General features: G+C 43.2%; 1 protein-coding gene and 1 pseudogene across 5 annotated transcripts in view; both read left to right on the top strand.

The window, feature by feature from the left end:
• cher (filamin-A) overlaps positions 1–23,301 on the top strand; it is a 313,136-nt gene that overhangs the window by 180,785 nt on the left and 109,050 nt on the right. For all 5 annotated transcript variants that reach the window (XM_065216459.1, XM_065216458.1, XM_065216457.1 and 2 more), the window contains 2 exons: positions 22,723–22,902; positions 22,972–23,251. In XM_065216459.1, the coding sequence (XP_065072531.1) occupies positions 22,723–22,902; positions 22,972–23,251 (460 nt within the window). The remainder of the gene's footprint in view (positions 1–22,722; positions 22,903–22,971; positions 23,252–23,301) is intronic.
• LOC135696892 (small ribosomal subunit protein eS4-like) lies at positions 9,358–10,300 on the top strand (annotated as a pseudogene).

The raw sequence follows: 23,301 nt of genomic DNA, 5'->3' as shown, positions 1-23,301 counted from the left end.
GACATTCGTTGTGTACTGGAGAACACCATCACACACCACGCGGTGAATGAATAAACACCGTTTGGTGAGATCGGATGAAACTCGACTTTGAAATCTGTGTTAGGGAAATCGCTTTTCGCAAGCAATCGGTGATTATTTTAATGATACTAGCAATAGTTGCACATTCGTGCAATTTCAATAGTGACATTTAAAAATGATAAAGTTTTGAATCGAGCAGATGCGTAGAAATATTTCTGAACGATTGGTGATAAAATTATAGAAATCGGTCCAGGGGCAGCTGAGTTATTAACGTTCAAAATCTTTCATAATTTTGTTACATGTTCCATTTTCGGTTTTCACAAAGTGTACCCCCATGTAGAAATCACAGACGTAGTCCTACGTCAAAAACAGACACAGGTTCAGAAGCTTACGTTGCGTGGAATACGAATGCTGTCCTTGACCTTCTAGTACAGATGACTGAGCTGCAGTGCGCATGACACCTCGAGGCGAGGGGTGGTTAACTTCTTCTTGTTGCGCTTGAGATGCTCCAGTGGGGATACTCTCGATTTTGAAATCAGCAGTCGAACTTTTACTGAGCCATCCGACAGCGTACAACGCCTGTAGAGGCATGCACCGTATGCCTTGTCCGATGCGTCAGAGAAATCGAGTTGCACTCGACCGAAATCGCATCAGTTGTGCATCCTATCCACCGAGGAATCGAAAACGACGAGAGGGCAGTGGATCATCCCAACCGCACTGCTGCTTCCACAATTGCTGCAGAAATATCTTGGCAATGACGACGACTGGATCTGTCAATCCTAACGGGTCGAACAGACGAGCTGCTTCTGCGAGAACGACGTGTTCTGTGAACACTACTTCGCTGTCTCACTTAGGACTCCTAAGTTAGGAGAATGGTATCGGGGTTTCCGCAGTAACCCCAAAGTTTTCACTGGTGAAGTTGAGGAATCAAGCTCTAACGTGGCACGAGCATCGACGAGATCGGATGGCAATTCGGCTAACAGTTCGAGTTCCACTTTCGCAGGTTGAATGAAGTTTCCTTTGCCAGCTGCTTCGCTTCGTCGACGTTGTCCGATCGAGTACATAGATGAGTATCATCCAATACATCTTTTCCACATCCGCAAAAATGACAATGCGGAACAAACGGAATCGAAGAGTGATGGCGATCAAGTCCTCTTGAACTACAGGTCCAACCATACACCGCTACTGGTCTTACACAACGCGTCGAAAACGGCACGTAGCTTCGTCGTTGTACAGTTCAGTTCAAAAACTGCATGGTAGGGAAGTTAGTCTTAGTACACGGAAAACTGTTCTTCGACATCCGGAACTGCCTTCAACTAGGGATTCAACTGGAACCGCCTCTCCAAGCCCAAAAATCTCCTTGTCGCTATGTTTCTGAACGCGCCGTGCTGATTGATGATGAATTAATGCTTTGAAAGTGCGACGATAAATCTGCCTGCATCATCACGAGTGGTTGTTTGATCGAAGAATGCTTCACACGCCGTCTCCTCTTGGTACAACAGGTTTCTATCTCCCAGAACTTCGTCAACTGTTCTGTCTGCACGAATACGACAATGTGCGATGCATCGAGGAGACTGGTTGATCGAATACTCGACCGGAAACCACCCATCCAAAAACCGTATTCTGCAGTGTAGGGCCTTCATCTCCAGCCTTCTCACGACCGTCAGAGAGCAGATTGAAGTAGTGTTCTGCTTCGATTATCAGATCGATGATGCGACCTGGTTCGTGGAACTGGGGATCGGCGAAAGTGCTGTTATTATTATTATTATTTAGCTTTATTAAGGAGGCTTTCAGCCTTGGGCTGGTTCGCCTCCAAAAAGTGCTGTTATTCGAGAGCGTCCAGTGGTTCACATTGATTCTTCGTGCTGGCACGGTTGCCGTTAACTCAATATCTCGATATTTCTTGAGAGCGAAGTAGAATAGTTGCCTTACTCAATTAACCACCACGATATAAGGTAAATATAGGGTTTCCGAACTTTATATCTGTCGTATAGCAGCCTTACATAGCAAAAAGGGCTTGTTGGTTACTTGGGTAACTATCTACCGCGCTACGATGACTAAACCACCGATTCCTTGGTCTGACAGGTGTTCAGGTGAAGTTTGAATTTACTGGGGACGTTCGTCGCCATGACGCAGAATTGCGAGCACGAATCTCGTAACGCTCGAAATAATCGTGAGTTGCCGTAACTATCTGTAACACACAAGATGGCGGTCGACAGTAGAATATCTTGTTTGGATAGTGTATTCGTTAGCAGCGCGATTATGTTGGTTTGTAGTGGACAGTGATGCAGTGTTCTGCGATTGTAATACGGGAAGAGAACTTGTAGACTGTGCGAGTGCTGTGAGCTTGTGTATGGTCTGTAACAGGTAACAGGGTGTAACAGGATGTGGCGCTTCTGATTGCAATGGTGGCATACACCCTTAGTGCAAAACCGTGCCTGATGTCCGTCCCGGGGCTAAACAGTTCAAGCAGAGTCTGTCACTTTCCACAGCTTCACTGCGTTCAGTTGCTAAGGTGCTGACGGACGGCTTCGATCGTTTCTCTGGAATCGGCATAGATTTGGCAGAAGCGACAGATTTCGTATCTTCTCCTACCTTCTCCTCTCAGGATGTTTTATCGAAGTCGCTGATAAGACGATTAGGCGACTCGTAACTCTCCCTCCTGATTGGCTCCTCAGCAAAAAGTGCATGCAGATGAGCCTTGGCGATCAGCCTTTTGTTTTTATACCGTTTCCCAGGTAACAACATAGTCCACGTCCGACATTTCCACCGAGTTGATTTCCTGTTCAACACTCAACGACGACCGAAGGCAAGTTAACTTGTCCATATTCGTTAGTTGTGGATTGTTATGGATCAAGCTACGGAATGTATCTCGAAACGTTATTCATTCTTTGAGCAGTCTACTAAAGGTTGGCAAGCGAATCTCGGGAAGCTTAACTCATGACAGTCCTGTACCGACTGATGAGCGATTGCCGTAGGACCGACCAGCGTCGGTCGAAGACCCATCAGAGTGGCCTTCAGCGTGTAATACTGGTCTTCGGGGTCCGTTTCATCATCTTCCTCATCGTCGTCAACTTCTTCCGTGAACAAGTCGACCTTCCTGCGGACGTTGGGGAACTCCAACCGAATATCCACTTGCACACTATGCGTTCTGGATCGAACCCTTCTACGAACAACTACACTAATTCAATCGTCTTCAAGATGTTCCGTACCTCAATAGGATATTGGTTTGTTATTTTGAAGCTCAAGAACATTGTTATTCATGAGATATGCCAATAGCTTACTTCACTATTACCAAGTTATTAGCCCATAGGTTTTCTGATATATTTGATATTTTACCCCTCTTATATCGATCAAACCAATAGCAAAAGGGTTCTTTAGATTCGTTATTTTTAATATCAAAATTAGCTATTGATTAGATATTTTATTCTACTCGGATACCAACCCCCATCTGCCGCTAATCAAGGTGCAAATGTTTGGTGATTTGTCAGCGCAAATGACCAGGCGTCTCCATAATAGCAAAACTACGACCTGCTGCTCCGATTCCACATCATGTGAATCAAAAATCAAGCACAAACAAGTTGAAGGTATACATCCGTTGCCAGCATCAAACACCCAAAACCTCCAGTTGGGCCGTGTTTATTGTGGTAAACGTGCTAATCATAAACACTTCATTGCCATTCCTCCATCATCATCACCATCGGCATGAGCATCCTTCTTCAACCCACCCCCACATGGAACACTAATCTTCAAAACTTTAGGCAAAATAAGTGACTCAAGCCCCGGCCCCGGCCCCGGCTAGCGGCTGCGGCACCGAAATCCCTCCGATGTGGTTTATTTTCAACTAATAAACACACAGACAGAGGCACCAATCTAAACGCTGCTGGTTCTTCGCGAAAGGGGACACACTGCCATCGATCCCACGCGCATCCAAACAACCAAGACCAAGGGGGCGAGCCGCCTCGTTCCATTTAGCGTCGCGATTCGGATTGTTGAACCGGTCACGAGCACCGTGCATTTGCACCAATTAATTTGAGAATAACCCACAACAAAGTAAGCGCGGCGCGAAAATTGCTTTCCTTTCCATTCCATGGCTGTCGAACATCGTCTCGAACACCTCGTCAAAATCTTAAATGATTAATGGTGGCAGTAAATTAGGTTTTCATGGAAAGCTTGCCACATAAAACAATACACACATTCTGGGGGGATTCCTTGAAGATCCGACCGAAATTCACATCCCCGCATTTGACAACCACAACAACAAGTGACTTAGCTAGACATCCAACTACCAACGGAGAACATGCAAGACACCGCACGGCTAGAAAATCCCATTAATTTCCCAGCTTCGAGTCGACAAAATTGGGTCACTTGACTTTTGGGGTGGAGCATTCGAGAGGGTGGTAGTGTAAGTACCAGAAAATTCCGCTTGATCGCGCTGCGACAAATTTGTTTTGACGTATTTGCCTTCTGTGCAGGTGTTTTGGAATCTAAGTAGCCACGAAACATGAACCAGCCAGAATCTGTTTTACAATCGCAAACTTGCGTAAGCAAAAGGAATAACAATCTGTATCATTTTCTCGGCATGATTTGTGTAGAGCGAGTCGAATTTCCTCGCTCCAATTGTACCATCGCACTCGCTCGGGTAATGCACCGATGATGGTGATCGGTCACGAGGAAAAACACTAATTAAAATTTCGCCTCCACCATTAACGAACGACGAGAGGAGCTGAAACGACGTTCATAATTTCGGTGCTGCTCTCTTGGGGACAAGCATAAAAACGCCCCCTCGCGGGACGCACGGGAGCTCATAAACACTCATTCGCAATGCAAAATTTTCGGCAAAACAACTTTTATCGCGGCCGGTCGTTAGTCATCTGGGGGAGGTTATTTTTCATGTAGACTTAGTAGGCAGCGGTTGAACTTCATTTTTCTGTATTTTGCCAGAGATGTCATTTGGCTGACCTTGACCCAATTTTTTTTTCCCTAACACAGCTGCCAATAACTCACTCACAGTGCATCATATTTTCTTGGATTTTAAGTAAAGTTGAACCTAACCTGATTGATTGCGAAATTCATAATTGACAAATTAGACCCGTCCATGTGTTTTGCTGCCGGTGAGCGCATAGGGGTAGAGACGGGGCAAGATGGTCACCCCAAGGTTGACATCATTTTTATAAGAAGTGTATCGAAAGTAATTAGCAACTTTTAAGGCACATTTATTCACATATGATTGAGCTATTTTTTAGTGTGCATGCTGGAAAATGTTTGTTTACATGTCAAAAGTGGTAGTGCAATCATTTTGTTTCGTTTGAGTGTTGATCGTTCACGCTATGGCTAGAACAAGGGGTAAGACAGCTCCTAATCATGAGCAATTTTAGAGTTGCTTTTGAGCAACTCGGGGGCAACTTGACATCTCCAGTATATTGCCATTGTACCCCGAAAATTTGGTGCTGGTGGTTCTGTCAAACTCACAAATTTCAGAAGAGTTATCTGAATAGGACGAATTCGGAAATGATGTACTGTAAATAAAAGTTTGAAATGCATCTTATTGTCGCACGCCCGCCAAACCGGACACGCGACATCCGACGACAAAACTAGTATTAACGACATAGAAACTCCAGTGATCCAAGCGACTGATATCGGTTTGATTCTCAGTAGTATGTACAATACATAATCAGTTTATGAAACTTTTTTTATTTGGTGTATCGTATGTATTTGAGCAGTACATAACCAGTAGCATATGATTTGTAAACAAAAATGAATGATTGTCATCGTCAAATTGTTTCGCTTCCTATGCCTCACGGCACAAATTTCTACTCACAACACTGTTCCCAACAAACAATTTGAGTTGATCAACAACTGAATAAGCTATTTTTTAGCTGAAGATGCTTACGTTTGCCTGAATAAGCTCTTATTCAACATTCAATGTTTGTTGGGTTTTTGACGTTCTCCTATTCACCAAGAGTGATTAAATCTATCGCTAAGTTTCTATTAAAAGGCGTATAAAAACAATTTTGTAACTTCTTTGTGGATAGAATTCTTAATGCTTCCAAAGTTGTTAACATGTTCCTCAAGCCAGCGTTTTAAATAAAAGTCTATGCACATTACCTGAACTCCGAGAAAGGCTCTGATAAGTTTGCAGATCTGTAGAAAATATCATACGGCATTCGGAAAGTTCTTAGCACTTCTGGGCAAGAACTTGAGGGAAGTTCCAAAAAAATTAGGAAATTTCAACGAATTTCAAGAAAATTTCAACGCATTTCAAGAAAATTCCAACGGGTTTCAAGGAAATTCCAATTAATTTCAAGGAAATTCCAACAAAGTTTATGGAAATTCCGACAAATTTCACAGAAATTCCTACGAATTTCAAGAAAAATCGTACAAATTTCAAGGAATGCCAAAAATTTCAAAAAAATTCCAATGATTTTCAAGAAAATTCCAATGAATTTCAAGGTAATTGTAATTGAAATTCTAACTTATTCAACCCAATTCACATAATTTCAATGGCAACAATTGCAAGGACATTTCAAGAATTTCATGAAAATTTCACACGAATTTCAACAAAACTTCAAGGAAATTCCTCAATTTATAGAAAATAACTAAGAATTTCAACAAAATTCAATCGAATTTTATGGAAGTTCCATCAATTCTCAAAGAAATTTCATCGAACCTCATGGAAATTCTTAAGAATTTTAAGAAAATTTCATGGATTTTCAAGCAATTTCCACCGAATTATAAGAAAATTCAAACAATTTCAAAGGAAATTCTTTCGAAATTCAAGGAAATTCCAATGAATTGCAAGGAGATTCCTATGCATTTCAAGGACATTCTTACGAATTTCTAGGAAATTCATTTCAATTTCAAGGGGATTCCAGCAGTTTAATGGAAATTCCAACAAATTTCAAGGAACAATAACTTCATGGAAATTTTTCGAATTTAAAGAAAATTCCAACTAATTCAACGAAATTCCCGAGGGGGACGACTCTATCTACGATGCAAAAAAGATTGTGTTTTGCTGTGGCTAGCTGCGCGCACGCTGAGTAGATAGAAAGAAGATTGATGATGATTTTGAAGATTTCCTGCAAAAAGATGATGAGCGATGCAAGTAGATGCGACAAATGAAAGAAGATTTTTCGAAGATTGATTCGCTAGTGTGAGATTTTTTGAGCATCTAATTTGAAACTCGGAAATTCCAACGAATTTAATGAAATTCCAACAATTTAAAGGAAATTACATCAATCTCATGAAAATTTATACTTTCACTTTCAAGAAAATTCTACCGAATTTCAAATGTATTCCACAAAATTTAATACAAATTCCTACGAATTTTAGGAAAATTCGATAAAATTTTAAGGAATTTTCATTGAATTTCAAAGAAATTTTAACGATCTTCAAGGAAATTCCAAATAATTTCAAGGAAATTCCTAAGAATTTCACGAAAGTCCGACGAATTTTAAGGAAATTTCTATGAATCCTTCGAATTTAAAAAAAAAAATCCAAATGAATTCAATGAAATTCTAACATATCCAACGAATTTCTAGAAAATTCCACCGAATTTCGAGGAAATTCCACAAAATTTATAGAAAATTCTTAAAAATTTCCAGAAATTCAAAGTTTTATCAAGTTTATATGAAATTCCGACGAACTCCAAAGAAATTCATAAGAATTTTAAAGAAATGTCATAGAATTACAAGCAATTGGGTTCTTTAATTTTGAAAAATATATCGGTTATTATATATCATCTGAAAGAGTTTCGTTTTCTGAGCATAGTGATATTTTTTTTCGAGCCCACACGCTTTCATCTCGATTTTTAAATCAAAATTTAAAGCAAAATAATAACTTCACTGTTTGACACTAAACTGACAAACTGACAGCTCGCTCCCATACAAAGTGACACCGAGGGGCGCTAATAAGGTGATTTTTGTAAATGTAATCGTACTTATTTAAAATAGTTCCAGTGTACCAAAATTGATGAAATATTGGGTTTGGGTTCAATTTTTAATGAAGATTACGAATATGCATTTACCGCAATACCCTTAAAGAACCCAATTTCCAACGAATTTCAAGAAATTCCATTACATTGTATGGAAATTCCATCGATTTTTAAGGAGATTCCAACGAATTTAAAGGACATTTCTATGAATTTCTAAGAAACTCCAACGAATTTCAAGGAAATTTAAACGAAAATCATGGAAATTCCAACAAATTTCGAGGAAATTCCTATAGCTTCATGGAAATTCCTACGAATTTCAAGGACATTCCTACGAATTACAAGGAAATTCCTATGAATTTCAAAAAAGTCCTACGAATTTCAAGTAAATTCTTACGAATTTCAAGTTAATTCCTACGAATTTCAAGGAAATTGATGAGTATTTTCAGTTCAGTTTCAGAAATTTTGCATATCAGAAGAACACATACGGCCTAGGGAAAGCCTTCATCATCGCACAACTATGATCAAAAACATAATCTGAAGGCAGATTATATTCAAGAGCAAAATAAAATACAAGACAGAAACGTATTTTATTGCCATTTGATTATATAAGAAAATGAACCTCCATCAATCGGTTTCAATTCATTTTGATTTATTTCATTTCATCACGAAAATCATAAATTCGCTCTTTTCATATAACATGCTTGCCTGTTATTTGACATCCACACATGGGGAAACAAAAAGTTGATTTCCCATAGAAAAATACCATTACGGCGGTGAAGGACAATCCCTTTGTTTACGTTGTGTGGCGACATCTACTATTTGCAAGTGGGTACGTGAAACTAAGGTTATCTGTCACCTTGCCAGGGACTTGCTTTTGAGGCACCTCGCGTAACTCACATTGCTCAGTGAGAATGAAGATGCGAAGCCGAAAAGTTGCTGTCAAGCAAAACAACAACAAACAACCGGCTTGATGTGGTAGAAGAACTCGATCCGCCTGACCAAATACTCAATCTGCAGTAGCTTGGAGCGAACGCAGAACATTCTTCGTCTTCCTCACCGATTTTCACTTCGATTTCGTCGATTAGATCGATGATGGGTTTGAAGTCCGGATGAGGATCGTACTCATCGGAAATATTTTGAGCTGTGTCTTCATCGTCTTCCTCCTCTTCGACTTCAGCAGTGTCGACTGTGTTGATGCTCGGGCTGAACATTCTGGGGTAGTGGTTGGCAGCGATTCCTTCGGAGCTCGAATTGGGAATCGGATGTTAATCGGTTTTTATACAACAGGGAAGAAATTTCCTATGTAAGCCAGTGATTTCCCACAACGATTTTACGTTCTCCTCGGTGGATATCTGAAAACGATTCTTATGGTTATTTTACGAGAACAAATCGCACATGTAGTAGTTTCCTTTTCGTCCCAAACTATCAAGATGGCTCGCGGATCGAAGAAACATTTGAAGCGTTTGAACGCCCCAAGAGGATGGATGTTGGACAAGACCGGGGGTACCTTTGCCCCGCGTCCATCCACTGGTCTACACAAGCTGCGTGAGTCGTTGCCGCTGGTGGTTTTCCTGCGCAACCGTCTGAAGTACGCCCTGACCAACACCGAGTTCACCAAGATTTTGATGCAGCGTCACATCAAGATCGATGGCAAGGTCCGCACCGAGCCCAACTACCCAGCCGGATTCATGGATGTCATTACCATTGACAAGACGAGCGAGAACTTCCGTCCTATCTACAACGTCAAGGGTCGCTTCACCGTGCACCGTATCACTCCAGAGGAAGCCAAGTACAAGCTCCTGAAGGGGAAACGCGTCCAGATCGGCCCAAAGAAGGTGCCGTTCCATCCGCTATACGGATCCGAACATTCACCAGAACGATTCGATCCAGTACGATATCGCCACCGGTAAGGTGATGAACGTGCTCAAGTTCGAACCCGGAAATCTGTGCATGATCACCGGAGGAAGGAATTTGGGTCGTGTCAGCGTTGGGTCAGCGTGAGAAGCACCCGGGATCGTTCGAAATCGTGCACATCAAGGACTCCACCGATCACGTTTTTGCCACCCGTCTGACCAACGTGTTCATTATCGGCAAGGCTATCAAGGCTTTCATCTCGCTGCCGAAGGGCAAGGGTGTCAAGCTGTCCATTGCCGAAGAGCGCGAAGGCTGCTCACTAAGCTGATATGTGTGAAGCAAGCAGTTTGTAGGCAAAAGTTCGCTTACGCGAGCACTATGATTCCGCGGTAAAGTAAGACAAGTTACGTATTTTTACGACAGTGGTAAGAGAAAAGCTTTCGGAGGGTACATTTGAGAGCCAACACCTGTATTCAAATGTTGGAAATACAAAAATCCGTAAATTTAAAAAAAAAACACATGTCTACCTACCTACAGTTAATTCACATTCAACGTTTTGAAACTGAGGAATACGAACAAAAGGACCTTCCAAAACAATAATAGCAACAACGGCAGCCAATCGGCATAGAGAAGCAGATGAAAATCAACGCCAAAACGCCCCCTTTCAACGCTTTTCCTGCATCGTTCAAGCCATTTTGTGAACAAAATCTGGAATTCACATCGTTTCAATAGTCGAACAATTCTATTTTGTTTACAAACAAGACTTACACACTATGAAAAAGTCATGTAAATTTCCATGCCCTGAGACCGACACATGCAAGCGGCCCAAATGACATAAGCAGCAGTTGAAAGAAACAAGAAAATCAATTAAATCAAGCGTACTTTTCGTCGAGTTTCGTATGTTTTGGTTTGGGAACGCTTAATTTTACATGACATGTTTGTTTACGTTCCATAATTTACGTCAAAGATGGATTAAGTCTCGTGTAAAAATAGTTATTTCTAAGTGTGTACGTCCAATATGTGAAAGGGATAAACGGAGTAAGCCAAGGAGTAACCAGACAAAAACATCGATGAACGTCGACTAAATTTTGAGGTACAGTGAGTTACTCGCTGCAAAAAATGCAACTCAGAGTAAAGCTGTCTCACCCCTTGGGCTAGAATTAAACTAGACACGAAAAATAAAATAGCAAAAAGAGTTAAGGTCCACCACACAAGCGTGAAAAATGTCATCTATAACTTTGGTAAAGAGCTTTCCTTGAAAGATTTGCCAAGATCTGGAAGAAAACCGGAAGGTTGTGGATGTAGACGAAGTTGACAGAAGGTCCTGGTATGGCAAGCCATTTGTACCTGTGGTTTGCGGTCATCTGTTTTCTTCACAAAAGGTACAATAAACGCTCAGATTTACAAAGAAGAATACTTGGAGAAAAGACTGCTGCTCCTGTATAGGCAGCATGAGTCGCCTCCTCTCTTCTGACCAGATTTGGCATCCGCCCATTACGCTAACCTAGTTCTACAATAGTTTGCTAACAATAAGATCCAGTTTGTTGCAAAAAACATCAAGCCACCGAACTGTCCGGATCTATTACCTTACCGATGATGCCAGACGTCCATGGAATCATCCGAGGGGTAAACCAACGTTTTGTTACTTTGCTCACACTGTTCCAGCTTGGAAAGCTCGTTCTCGTGACACCCAGTTGCCACCACGCCGTTGTTGAACAGCATCGTGTTGGCCTTTCTCACGATTTTGTTGACGGAGAGGAGATTCATGGACACCTGCGGAATGTACTGCACTTATTCTTCTTGACAGATTGGCTTGAGTACAATGGTTCCTGTAGCCTCAATCCTTATGGAAGCCTTGTTCGCGGCTAGAACCGTACCGCTGGATGACTTCACATTTAGCAACAGATCCTTGTTTCGGGTCATGGGTGTTGTAGCGCCTGAGTCGAACTACCAGTCAGCATCTAAGCACTTCTGATAAGCTACCTACTTAATCTAAGCCTTAACCTAACGTGCCAGATTCCTAATGATCAGCTGATCGGATTGCCTACAACAATCACTGAACCTTTGGATGGTAGCTGTTTTCCGTAACTCCAGCGTCTGAAGACCAGCCAGGCGACGGACCTCAGAGTTCCTCATTCGTGGAGGACAGTTGAGGATCATTTTCAAAAACTTGTTTTGGATCCATTGTAATTTGAGGTGATGGGAATTTGCGCTACTCTCCCAGATTGGCACCCCATATTCTATTATAGGAAGGATCTCATCAGGATGTTAAATTTGGTTTTTGTTTTGTCAATGTGTTCCCTGAAAAGCAGCTTGCTGTCGAGTGTAAGGCCGAGGTACACTACCTCTTTTGACCATTCCACTACGATGAACGGTTGATGTTATTATTCTCAGCCGGAACAAGTCTGGGTGATTTGGAATAAATAACGATGATGACCTGGGTATTTGCCGCGATGATACGGATCTTCCAGCTGTTGAAGTATTCTGACAGGACATTTAGGCCTCTCTGAAGTTTGGCGGTCAAAGCTCCGATGACCCTATTTTTAAAGATAATGGAACAGAGACAGCGATCCACCTTCAGGGAGAGCCGGCATATCGGAGGTAAAGAGGTTGAATAAGATGGGGCCAAGGATGCTTCCCTGTGGGTCACCCGCACCAATGTGGAAAGCATCCGATGTGATGCCATTGAGAGAGACTCTGAATGTCCTGTCCGAAAGGTAATTTTTAATTATCTTCACCAGGCAGGTTGGAAGACCGTATCACTGCAATTTGTAGACCAGGCCATCATGCCAAACATTGTCGATCGGTTTTTCGACATCCAACAATGCCATGACAGCGGCGCCGGTGGTGTAATGGTAAGCGTGATTACCTCTCACCCCAGCAGGCCTGGGTTCAATCCCAGTCGGCGCCGCCGGGATGTTCTGAGGCATAACATCTCTGATCACGTCTTCCTTCGGAAGGGAAGTAAAGCCGTTGGTCTTCGGTTCATGAGTTGATTGCAATATGTTGTTTCCCTCGCCAGATGCCAGAAGTCGATGGTAAACTGCTCTTTCGAACAGCTTGGATAACCCCGAGAGAAGGCTGATGGGTCTGTAACTTGAAGGAGACGATGGATCTTTCCCAGGTTTCCGGATAGGGATGACTTTAGCTGACTTCCAGCACGAGGGGAAATAGTGCCAGATGGTTGAAGAATCTGGAACTGAGGTGTTTGAGTTCCAGATTCAGGATTTGGTCGAAACCAGGGGCCTTCATATTTTTAGATGAGTTGGTATAGGCCAACAGTTCGTCAGCCGTAATCTCGAATTTCACAGGAAAGTTGTTAGGAATTCGATGGAGGTTGGTTGCATTTACCGCAACTGCAGTATCGTATGGACTAGGCATGTTCAGTCCGAGATTATGCGAGCTGACGAAATGTTGACCTATCGCATCAGCCTTCTCTTCAGGGGTTATGAGGTGAGCAACTGAATCATTGGGTTGATTCAACTTCCAGAAGGGCTTAGCACAATCTGGGAGAGAGCTCATTTTGTTACTAAAGTCCTCATTTCTGAGGTCCATCATCCTGGCTTGACTTATTTTTGTTAGACGGTTGCAATGGGTCTTCAAGGCAGGCAGCCCAGTACGTTGGTACATGACATGGTGTTACAGAGTCTGATAAAGTTTTTAGTGGGACTATCAAGGTTCAGATTATTGCTCACCTGTCTGGATACTAGCACGTGTTGTTCCCTCCTCCTCCAAGGAACGCAGGCATCGGTCAACGTCTTCGGGGGCGTCCGGATGTACTTCGGAGTCGACGGCGGTGTCGACACGGTGCTGGAATCGATCCCATTCAACACGATGGTAGTTTCGCCGGGATGCTTGAAATCTGTTAGCCGAGAAGCCTACTTCGGCCACCACCGAGTAGTGGTTCGAGCTCAGCTCCTGAAATGCCACAGGTTGCGAGATTTTGTGTCCCATGTTGCTTACAAAGATGTCGATGGTCGCATGGACCCCAGACCGACTCAACCGGGTGGGAGTGTCCGGGGCCAACATGGTATAGTGGCCCTCTTGCAGGTCTTCATTCAGGATGGTGCCGTTTCGATTGCTTCGACCGTTGCCCAAAGCTTGGTGTTTTGCGTTTAGGTCGCCAGCGATGATGAAGTTCCCGCTTCTCCGGGTGAGTTTGATGATGTCTTTTCGGAGGTAGCTCTCTATGCTTGTTCGTCAGCGAGCAAGCGTTCCAATTAGCAATTATTATAGCTTCACGGTCCATACTTGGTGACGTGTGAAAAGGCAGCATGAAGCTGTTCAGATCGAGTCTTGCAGGTTCGCAGGATGACGATCACCTCTGCAACCAGCGTTACTAGGTCTGCCGATGTGAAAGGAGATTCGTCAACTGAATCGCTTGAGGCAACACGGCAGTCCAGGCGCCGAGGCAGAAACATGATCTGGCAGGTCCGCTGCGGCAGTGAGGCGATGCTGAGCTGAGGGAGCGGCTCGTTGATTGTTGGTGGGTAGCGGTGGGAGATTTGGAACCAGGCGACGAGGCTGGATTGCCGGGTATTGTTCATCCATGATAGCTGGTGGTGTACGTTTGTTTCGATGTCGGCCTGGCAGGTTACTAGTTGCCACCTTCTTCCTGATGCTGATGAATTCTGTTCGCTTGGGGCAGTCCCGAGTAGTGGCACGGTGAGTACCGCCGCATTTCACGCACTTTGGTTCGGTGTCATCAGCTTGAACACAGGTCGCTGTCAAGTGGGCCATAGCACACTTGCGGTAGCGTGGTTTCATATGACAGTTCTTCGTGCCATGGCCGAAGGAGAGGCAGCTTGTGCATTAAGTCACATCACGGTTTGCGGTTTGTAGAATTCCCAGTCGATAGTGACTTGAAACAGGTTACGTATGTTGCTCTTCAGCGCAGCAAGGGTGGTGGAGCCCTTCATGAAGTGGACCAGAAACAGTTGGTCACAATAGTTGGTATTGGGCATAGGCCGTCGATTCATTGGGTGGACTGCCTCTGGTTTCAATCCGAGCCTTACCAGCTCATCTTTTACGGCAGCCGCTTCGTACGACGGCAGACCTCGTAAAACAACCTTCAATGGTTTCATCGAAGGCAAATCGTGGGTGTAAAACTGCACTGTACTGTTCTTCAGCAGGTCACCGACCGACTTTTACTGCTTTAGGCTGAAGCACATGATCTTTGTTCCAACGCTACAGATCTTGAATCGCGGGAACAATTTTCGTTTTGCCAGCTCATCCCTAAGCTGGGCGACGTCCTTCATCGGGGTAAACAACGCTCTTTTTTGACAATTTCAGCGGCGTCACCACCGCCATTTTCTACTCCGAGCACCGAGAATTGGTTGCTCTGTAGCAGCCGATTTGCAGCGTCATCCGAAGCATCGCTGGCATCCGTTTGGGCCTTCTCACTAGGGTGGCAAGTGCAATGTGCCTGTCGATGACGGCACTTCCACGACGCGAACGAAAAAACTCTAGAGCGAAGCGAACGAACGAACGAACTAGACGGCTTAGCAACGAATGATGATTTGCACTTCTTGCAGCAGCTTCGTCTTTATGGCGTCGCCGTTGATTTTGATTCCGGAATTTTCCAGGACCATAATCGTTGGCCTGTATTCTTCCAGGAGACCACAAAGCAGCAGGGTACCAATCCATTCATCCGAAATGTTGAATCCGACTCCGTTAAGCTGGTGAGCCGTGGAAATCACTCGATTTACATACTCGGACATCGATGAACAGCTCATCAGATCGGTTTTCACTAGCTTATTACCCCACACTTTAAACGCCTCCTTGAAATGAACGTAATTCATCGGTTCCTGGAGGAGAATGATTTTGGTCCTTCGCAGCATCCACAGCTGCAGGCGTTTCGTCTTCTTTCGGCTTCGACTCGACGGCTCCCCAGAGATCTTCGTTTGAACAGCAAACTTCCACGTAGTCCAGTTCTCCCGTCCGGATAACCTCTCGACGCCCGGCACACTTAAAATTCCTTGCACGGAACTGCCGTTTGATTCTGCTTGACTTCCGCTGGTCATTTTAAGCCTTCAGAGAATCGGCTAGAAACGATGAATAGGCCCATAACCAATTGTTGCTTGCAAAATAACGACTTGATCGTTTAACGTGTTGTTTTTTTTTTTTGTTTATTAATTTATTTGATAAGGCTCAACCGAATTAACTTTACAGAGCCGAGGATTCTTGGTCACTATACAATACATCTTAAAACTATAGTCCAAAAGTACAACACAATAAACACTTTATCTTCCGCTATCCAAAAAGCCTCCTCCATCAGAACTGGAGCCGCTTCTAGTAGTTTCATTGTATGGCAAATTGTTGTACGCCAACGAGGCTCAGAGCGCGTCCATTGCAGCAATGGACGCAAAACGTGGTCAGCACTCACACACTCATCACGAAACGGTTGATTTCCAAAGTCGACGACGCATCGACCGAAAGAACTGATGATGAAGAACAATGAGGAGGACCACACAATGGTTGCTGCCGAGAAAACAGACGATCGCGTAGCACACATCGAGAGTGGCCTGCTTTTGTCGACAGCCGAGTGAACACTGTTTAACGTGTTGTAACAGAATGAAGAAACTTTATTTCGTTGATAGTCATGGCTTGCTTTAACACTAGCAGGAACATCTTAGCTGAAGACAGGGTGGGAATACGAGTTAACCCCAAAAAGTTATTAGCGTTTCAAATGCACACCACCTCTGCCTTACTTTTGGCGAGGGCCTGTGCGGTTTTTATTTTTACAAACAGACATACGAATAGCAATGTTTGCATGGGTATAACTTTTTTGTTTCACCATTAAATTGGCTGAAATTTTTACAGTAAGTAGAAAAATGTTCGCAATTATGGTGTGTGTGTGTGTGTGTGTGTGTGTGTGTGTGTGTGTGTGTGTGTGTGTGTGTGTGTGTGTGTGTGCGTGTGTGTGTGTGTGTGTGTGTGTGTGTGTGTGTGTGTGTGTGTTTCTGTGTGTGTGTGTGTGTGTGTGTGTGTGTGTGTGTGTGTGTGTGTGTGTGTGTGTGTGTGTGTGTGTGTGTGCGTGTGTGTGTGTGTGTGTGTGTGTGTGTGTGTGTGTGTGTGTGTGTGTGTGTGTGTGCGTGTGTGTGTGTGTGTGTGCGTGTGTGCGTGTGTGTGTGTGTGTGCGTGTGTGTGTGTGTGTGCGTGTGTGTGTGTGTGTGTGTGCGTGTGTGTGTTTGTGTGTGTGTGTGTGTGTGTGTGTGTGTGTGTGTGTGCGTGTGTGTGTGTGTGTGTGTGTGTGTGCGTGTGTGTGTGTATGTGTGTGTGTGTGTGTGTGTGTGTGTGTGTGTGAGTGTGTGTGTGTGTGTGTGTGTGTGTGTGTATGTGTGTGTGTGTGTGTGTATGTGTGTGTGTGTGTGTGTGTGTGTGTGTGTGTGTGTGTGTGTGTGTGTGTGTGTGTGCGTGTGTGTGTGTGTGTGCGTGTGTGTGTGCGTGTGTGTGTGTGTGTGTGTGTGTGTGTGTGTGTGTGTGTGTGTGTGTGTGTACAATCTAACCCCCACTGTCCGGCAGTGCTATTATGGAAGAAAACTGCTTTCTATTACCCTTAAATTAAAGCAGGTTTTGTCCGGGAGGTGTTAGCTCTATTGCCGCTCCACTGACCCATTTCAGAATGCCTGGTAATTCACTACCACTCCGAGGTCACTTTTACTTACAATAAGCCCCGCATGTTCACTCTACCTTTATCAAATGGATAATGGTATCATAAACACACTTCCAGATTCAAAAAATATTATTTCCAAATCTGGCACGTATATAGTTTTGAAATTTGTTCAACTGTATTAAATCGATTTGAATGGACATTTCTTACCAATTTTGTTTCGAATACCTATTGATTCATCTGCTGGCAGCACTTACTGGCCCTTACCGGCGACCAACTCGCTTGATTCACTCCATCTTGATGACCTTCTGTTTGCCTATCAGTGAATTTGACCTCAGAATTGTTTTGAAATTCAGCTCACAATTCTAGATCGAGCTGGAATTAGGGCGTAACAGCTTTTGTAAACAATGACTTCTCTCGATGATTTCTAAAAATTCAAGGCTCGCCCGTGCAAACCATCATCTTCATCGGATAGGGAAAGGCTTTCCTTACCCCATGGTTTTGCTGGTTTGCGTAAGCGTGCCTTCAATTCCTATAAATCATCACAAAAGGTCATTGTTTACAAAAGCTGTTACGCCCTGATTCCAGCACTATCTAGAGTTATCTTTTCTCGAGATACTTTTAGAACTATCCTAGAAATTCGCATATAACTCTACCCAGAATGCCTCTGGGATTGTCTCGTCAAAATTCGATACCCTTGGTATTTTTTGCAGAATTCCCTTGGAACTCACTTAAGAAATCACTTTAGATTTACAAAGTGCAACATGACTTTCTAGGACAGGAAACTTTTACCATATTAAACTATTTTATGGTCTACTGAGTTGAAGTCTAGTATATACTGTTGCCCTAAAACGTCACGGTTTTAAGGTACCGCTCTCTTTATGATGTCTATAAATTATTCGATTTTATTCTATGAACACCTCGGAAGTTCTATGAATTGTTCAGAAGCTCTATGTACTGCTCAGCATTCCTATTAAATTCTCGGAAGTTCTATGAGAATCTCTAGTGTTCTATGACCACTTTGGAAGTTCTATGAAAATCTCGGAAGTTTTGTGAACTGTTCGGAAATTGTGAACTGCTCGTAAGTTCTATGAATATCTCGGGAATTCTGCAAACATCTCAAAAATGAATCTCTCGAAAGTCCTATGAGCTGCACGGAAGTTCTCGAAACTTCTATGAACTGCTCGGAACTTCTATGATCACTTCCGAAGTTCCATGCTCATCTAGGAAGATCCATGAAGATGTCGGAAGTTCTATGAGAATTTGAAAATTCTATAAACTTCTCGGCAGTTCTATGAACTACTCGGAAATTCTATGATCATCTCGAAAGTTCTATGAGAATCTCTAGAGTTCTATGAACACTTTGGAAGTTTTATGAACATCTCGAAAGTTATGTGAACTGCTCGTAAGTGCTATGAATATCTCGGGAGTTTTATGAACATTTCGAAAATTCTATGCGTTTCTCAAAAGTGCTGTGAACTGCACGGAAGTTCTATGATAATTTTGGAAGTTCTATGAGAGTTTTGAAAGTTTTATAAACTTCTCAGAAGTTCTATGAAAATCTCTAATGTTCTATCAACACTTTGAAAGTTCTGTGTAGTGTTCGGAAATTCTGTGAACAGCTCGTAAGTTCTATGAATATTTCGGGAGTTCTACAACCATCTCGATAATTCTATGAATCTCTCGAAAGTCCTATGAACTGCACGGACGTTCTCGAAAGTTCCATGATCATCTCCGAAGTTCCATGCTCATCTCAGAAGTACCTTGAACATCTCGGAAGTTCTATGAGAGTTTTGAAAGTTCTATACACTTCTCGGAAGTTCAAGGACTTTCTCGGAAATTCCATTTTCATCTCGCAAGTTCTATGAAAATCTCTAATTCTATGAACACTTTGGAAGTTCTGTGAACAGCTCGTAAGTACTATGAATATCTTGGGAGTTCTACAAACATCTAGATAATTCTATGATTTTCTCGAAAGTCCTGTGAACTTCACGGAAGTTCTCGGAAGTTCTACGAACATCTCGGAAGTTCTATGTTCATTTCGGAAGTTCCATGAAAATTTCGGAAGTTGTATGAGAGTTTTGATAAGCTTCTCAGAAGTTCTGTGAACTGCTCGGAAATTCTATGATCATTTATTCTATGAACATTTCGGAAGTTCTGTGAACTGCTCGTAAGTTCTATGAATATCTCGGGAGTTCTACAAACATCTCGATAATTCTATGAATTTCTTGAAAGTCCTGTGAACTGCACAGAAGTTCTCAGAAGTTACATGATCACCTCCGATATTCCATGCTCATCTCTAAAGTACCATGAACATCTCGAAAGTTCTGTGAGAGTTTTGAAAGTTCTATAAACTTCTCGGAAGTTCAATGAACGGCTCGGAAATTCCATGAACATGTCGGAAGTTCTATGAGAATCTGTACTGTTCCATGAACACTTTGGAAGTTTTATGAACATCTCAGAAGTTATGTGAACTGTTCGGAAGTTATGTGAAATGCTCTTAAGTTCTATGAATATCTCGGAAGTTCTACAAACATTTTGAACATTCAATGAATTTATCGAAAGTGCTGTGAACTGCACGGAAGTTCTCGGAAGTTCTATGAACTGCTCGAAAGTTCTATGATCATCTTCTAAGTTCCATACTCATCTCGGAAGTTTCATGAGCATCTCAAAAGTCGACGAAGAGTTTTGAATGCTATAAACTTCTCAGAAGTTCTATGTACTGCACAGAAGTTCTATGATCATCTCGGAAGTTCTATGAGAATCTCTAGTGTTCTATGAACATCTCGGAAGTTTTGTGAATTTTTTGAAAGATCTGTGAACTGCTCGTAGGTTTTATGAATATCGCGAGAGTTCTACAAACATCAATGAATTTCTCGAAAGTCCTGTGAAATGCTCGGAAAATCTCGAAAGCTCTCCAAAGTTCCATGCTCATCTCGGAAGTACCATGAAAATCTCGGAAGCTATATGAGAGTTTTGAAAGTTCTATAAACTTCTCGGAAGTTCCATGAACATGCCGGTTGTAGTGTTCCGAGCAGTTCGGAAATTCCATTTTCATCACGCAAGTTCTATGCGAATCTCTAGTGTTATATGAACACTTTAGAAGTTCTATGAACATCTCGGAAGTTCTGTGAACTGCTCAAAAGTTCTGTGAACAGCTCGTATATAATATCTTGGGAGTTCTATGAACTACTTGGAAGTTCTATGATCCCGAAGTTCCATGCTCATCTCGGAAGTACCATGAATATCTCGGAAGCTCTATGAGAGTTTCGAAAGTTCTATAAACGTCTCGGTAGTTCAATGAACTGCTCGGAAATTCAAAGAAAAATGTTCGCAATTATGGTCTACTAAAAATTGGAACACATTGGCCAAGTGATTCCGGGGTTTTATTCCGATTTTCAGAAAGATCATCGGGGGGGGGGGAGGTACCAGTCGTCTAGAACAAGGTGATGCTGGAAATCCACAGTAACAGGCATCTATGGGTAGTGCTGATTCATATCTTAACAAAACCAACCCACAACCTGGTTCTAACTGCTGAGTGTCCACCAGAAGGCCATCCGGTGACCCGGATCAACCTTAATCTTGATTATCATGTATTTTTGATCAAAGTATGCCTTGATTATTCTCTACAGCTGAATGAAACGAAGTAAAGGGGTGATTTTTTATATATAAGCTGAAACAGACATCAGATGAATCGCCGAAAGATCCGGAGCATCCGTAAAATTGATTGCTGTGAAAATTTGATCAAAGTAGGCCTTAATTATTTTTTCTGCATTTATATGCTATTTGGAAAAACAATAACTAGCGTCGTAAAATTTTAAATGGACAATTTCCTACGCAGGGGGAGGGGGTTCAAGAATCCCAAAAAAAAACTGTCGACGTAGTTAATGAACACCCCTTATTGTGAAACTTTTGAAATATAAGAGTCTAATGCGTGGAGGAGGGGCTGACACAATTCGGGTCTTTACTGTATTTCAATGGGATTCGTGTGCAATTTCTCATTTCCTGAATCATTTTGACTGACACAAAGAAAGCGGTTGATTTAAATCAAGCACTTAACTGCCTGCTTAGCTGTCAAATGAGCTATCATCATTGTACATCTTTGCTGATCAGAGTAATTTGAAGCCTATCTCTGCCTGCCTCATAATTGATGCTTCTTTTAACGACCGATTAATAGCCAATTGGAATCACATGATTAAGCCCAAAGAAACCCTTCCTCTCGACCGTGATTTACAACAACCATTCTATTATCTATCTCAAATCACAAGTCAGCACGTCTGTAGCTGTCAACCGAGACAAACTGAGGCATTTGGCAACAATGACAAAGTTCCCCCTTTCGTTCTGTCTGGCACGCGTTCTCATCAGCCTACCATATATTTGCCATATTGCCATCCATCCACGAGGAACAGAACCGACATGCACCCGTGGTCGGGGAAGATTTATGGCGCAACGCACCACGTACGTGACAATTAGTATATTAATTAGCAGATTAGCTCGTGCGCGCTTGGCCGGTTGCATTAAACCACTTGCCACATGCCACTTACGCTCGCTCTCGAATCTCAAAATCGGCGGCCACTTGTTGTTGTGACGTTTCTTTGATATCCGCTTTCCTGCCGCCGCCGTGCAACAACACGCGGTCTTAATCGAGCGAATCTTGCCTGCCAGTCTGCAACCACCGCGTGGCTAGGGGTGCTCAAGTTTCTGCCTTCTTTCAGCTAAACGACCAACCGTGTCGTTTGACTGTCACGTGTCAATCACTCCGCAAGTCTACCTTCGGGCGCTTTCTCGTTGGCATGGAAATTTTGAGATCTCCGCGTGAGCGCGGAATTCCCCAATCTCTCTCGGTCTGTTTGAACGAACACGCTCTCCAGTCGCCAGCGGTTGCTGTTGTGTAGCAAAAATGTTTCAAAAATAAATCCACCGAACAACCGAATCAACACCGCAAGCATGACTGCACACACGCGACACCTGTCGTCGATACGTCTTATTAATATGTATGCACTCGCAGATTCTTGCTGACGATCATCATCCTTGGCGATGGATGATGATGTTGAAATCCCGCTGTGGATTTCCTTCTTCGCCGCGCAGATCGACTTTAGCTTGTCAGCCGTCTGTTGAACATGGATTTGTCGGAATCGGCCCCGGTTGTGGAGATATATGCAATGACAGATGTTACATTTCGCCCCACACATGATACATTGTTTTCTGTGCTCATCCTTCTCAAGTTACACCACGGCGACGTTTGACTTGTTGTGTTTCTGCAGGGTAATTTATACGTCCATGTTCCATTTTCGTCCACTTTCAGGCCGTTGAGAACGTCGAGCAGCAAGTGACCAGCACTACCAGCAGTACGACCAAATCGTCGTCGGCCACCGTTTCGGAGAACCAGCAAATCTACCAACATCAGGAATCGTACGTAGAGCAGGTCTCGTCCGTGTCCAAATCCAAACTATTCCATCAGCAGACAGCGACTGAGGAGTTAATTGTAAGTACCACCGACTTCGGGTAGCTCCCGGGCATGAATCCTGAATCTAATGAAAAACTACTGTTCTAGCTACGGGAACGTCAACAGCAACTACTCAACGGCAAGCACGAGAACGGTTTGAGCAACGGGCACAACAACCACGTTCATTCGTCGTCGTCCTCGGTGAACGCCGTCAGCAACAACAGCAAGCAGAGCGTGAGCAACATCAGCAGCACCAGTGTAAGCCAAACTACTTCCGCCGTCGAAACCTCCGCCAGTCACAGCAGTCACACTAGCAACAGCGCAAACCAACTGCGGGACTTCAAGCTCGAACGGTTGAATCTTCCCCAGACCGGAGGTGTGGTGAGCGGTAAGTACACTATTCAGTTGATTCTTGAACTTGAATATTTTTTTTTTACT

Source organism: Ochlerotatus camptorhynchus, unplaced genomic scaffold, assembly GCF_037179485.1.
Source record: "Ochlerotatus camptorhynchus isolate MF236.1 unplaced genomic scaffold, CSIRO-AGI_Acam_v1.1 ptg000063l, whole genome shotgun sequence".
Lineage (NCBI taxonomy): Eukaryota > Metazoa > Arthropoda > Insecta > Diptera > Culicidae > Ochlerotatus > Ochlerotatus camptorhynchus.
Note: the sequence above shows the minus strand (reverse complement) of the source record. Positions and strands in the feature narration are given on the sequence as shown.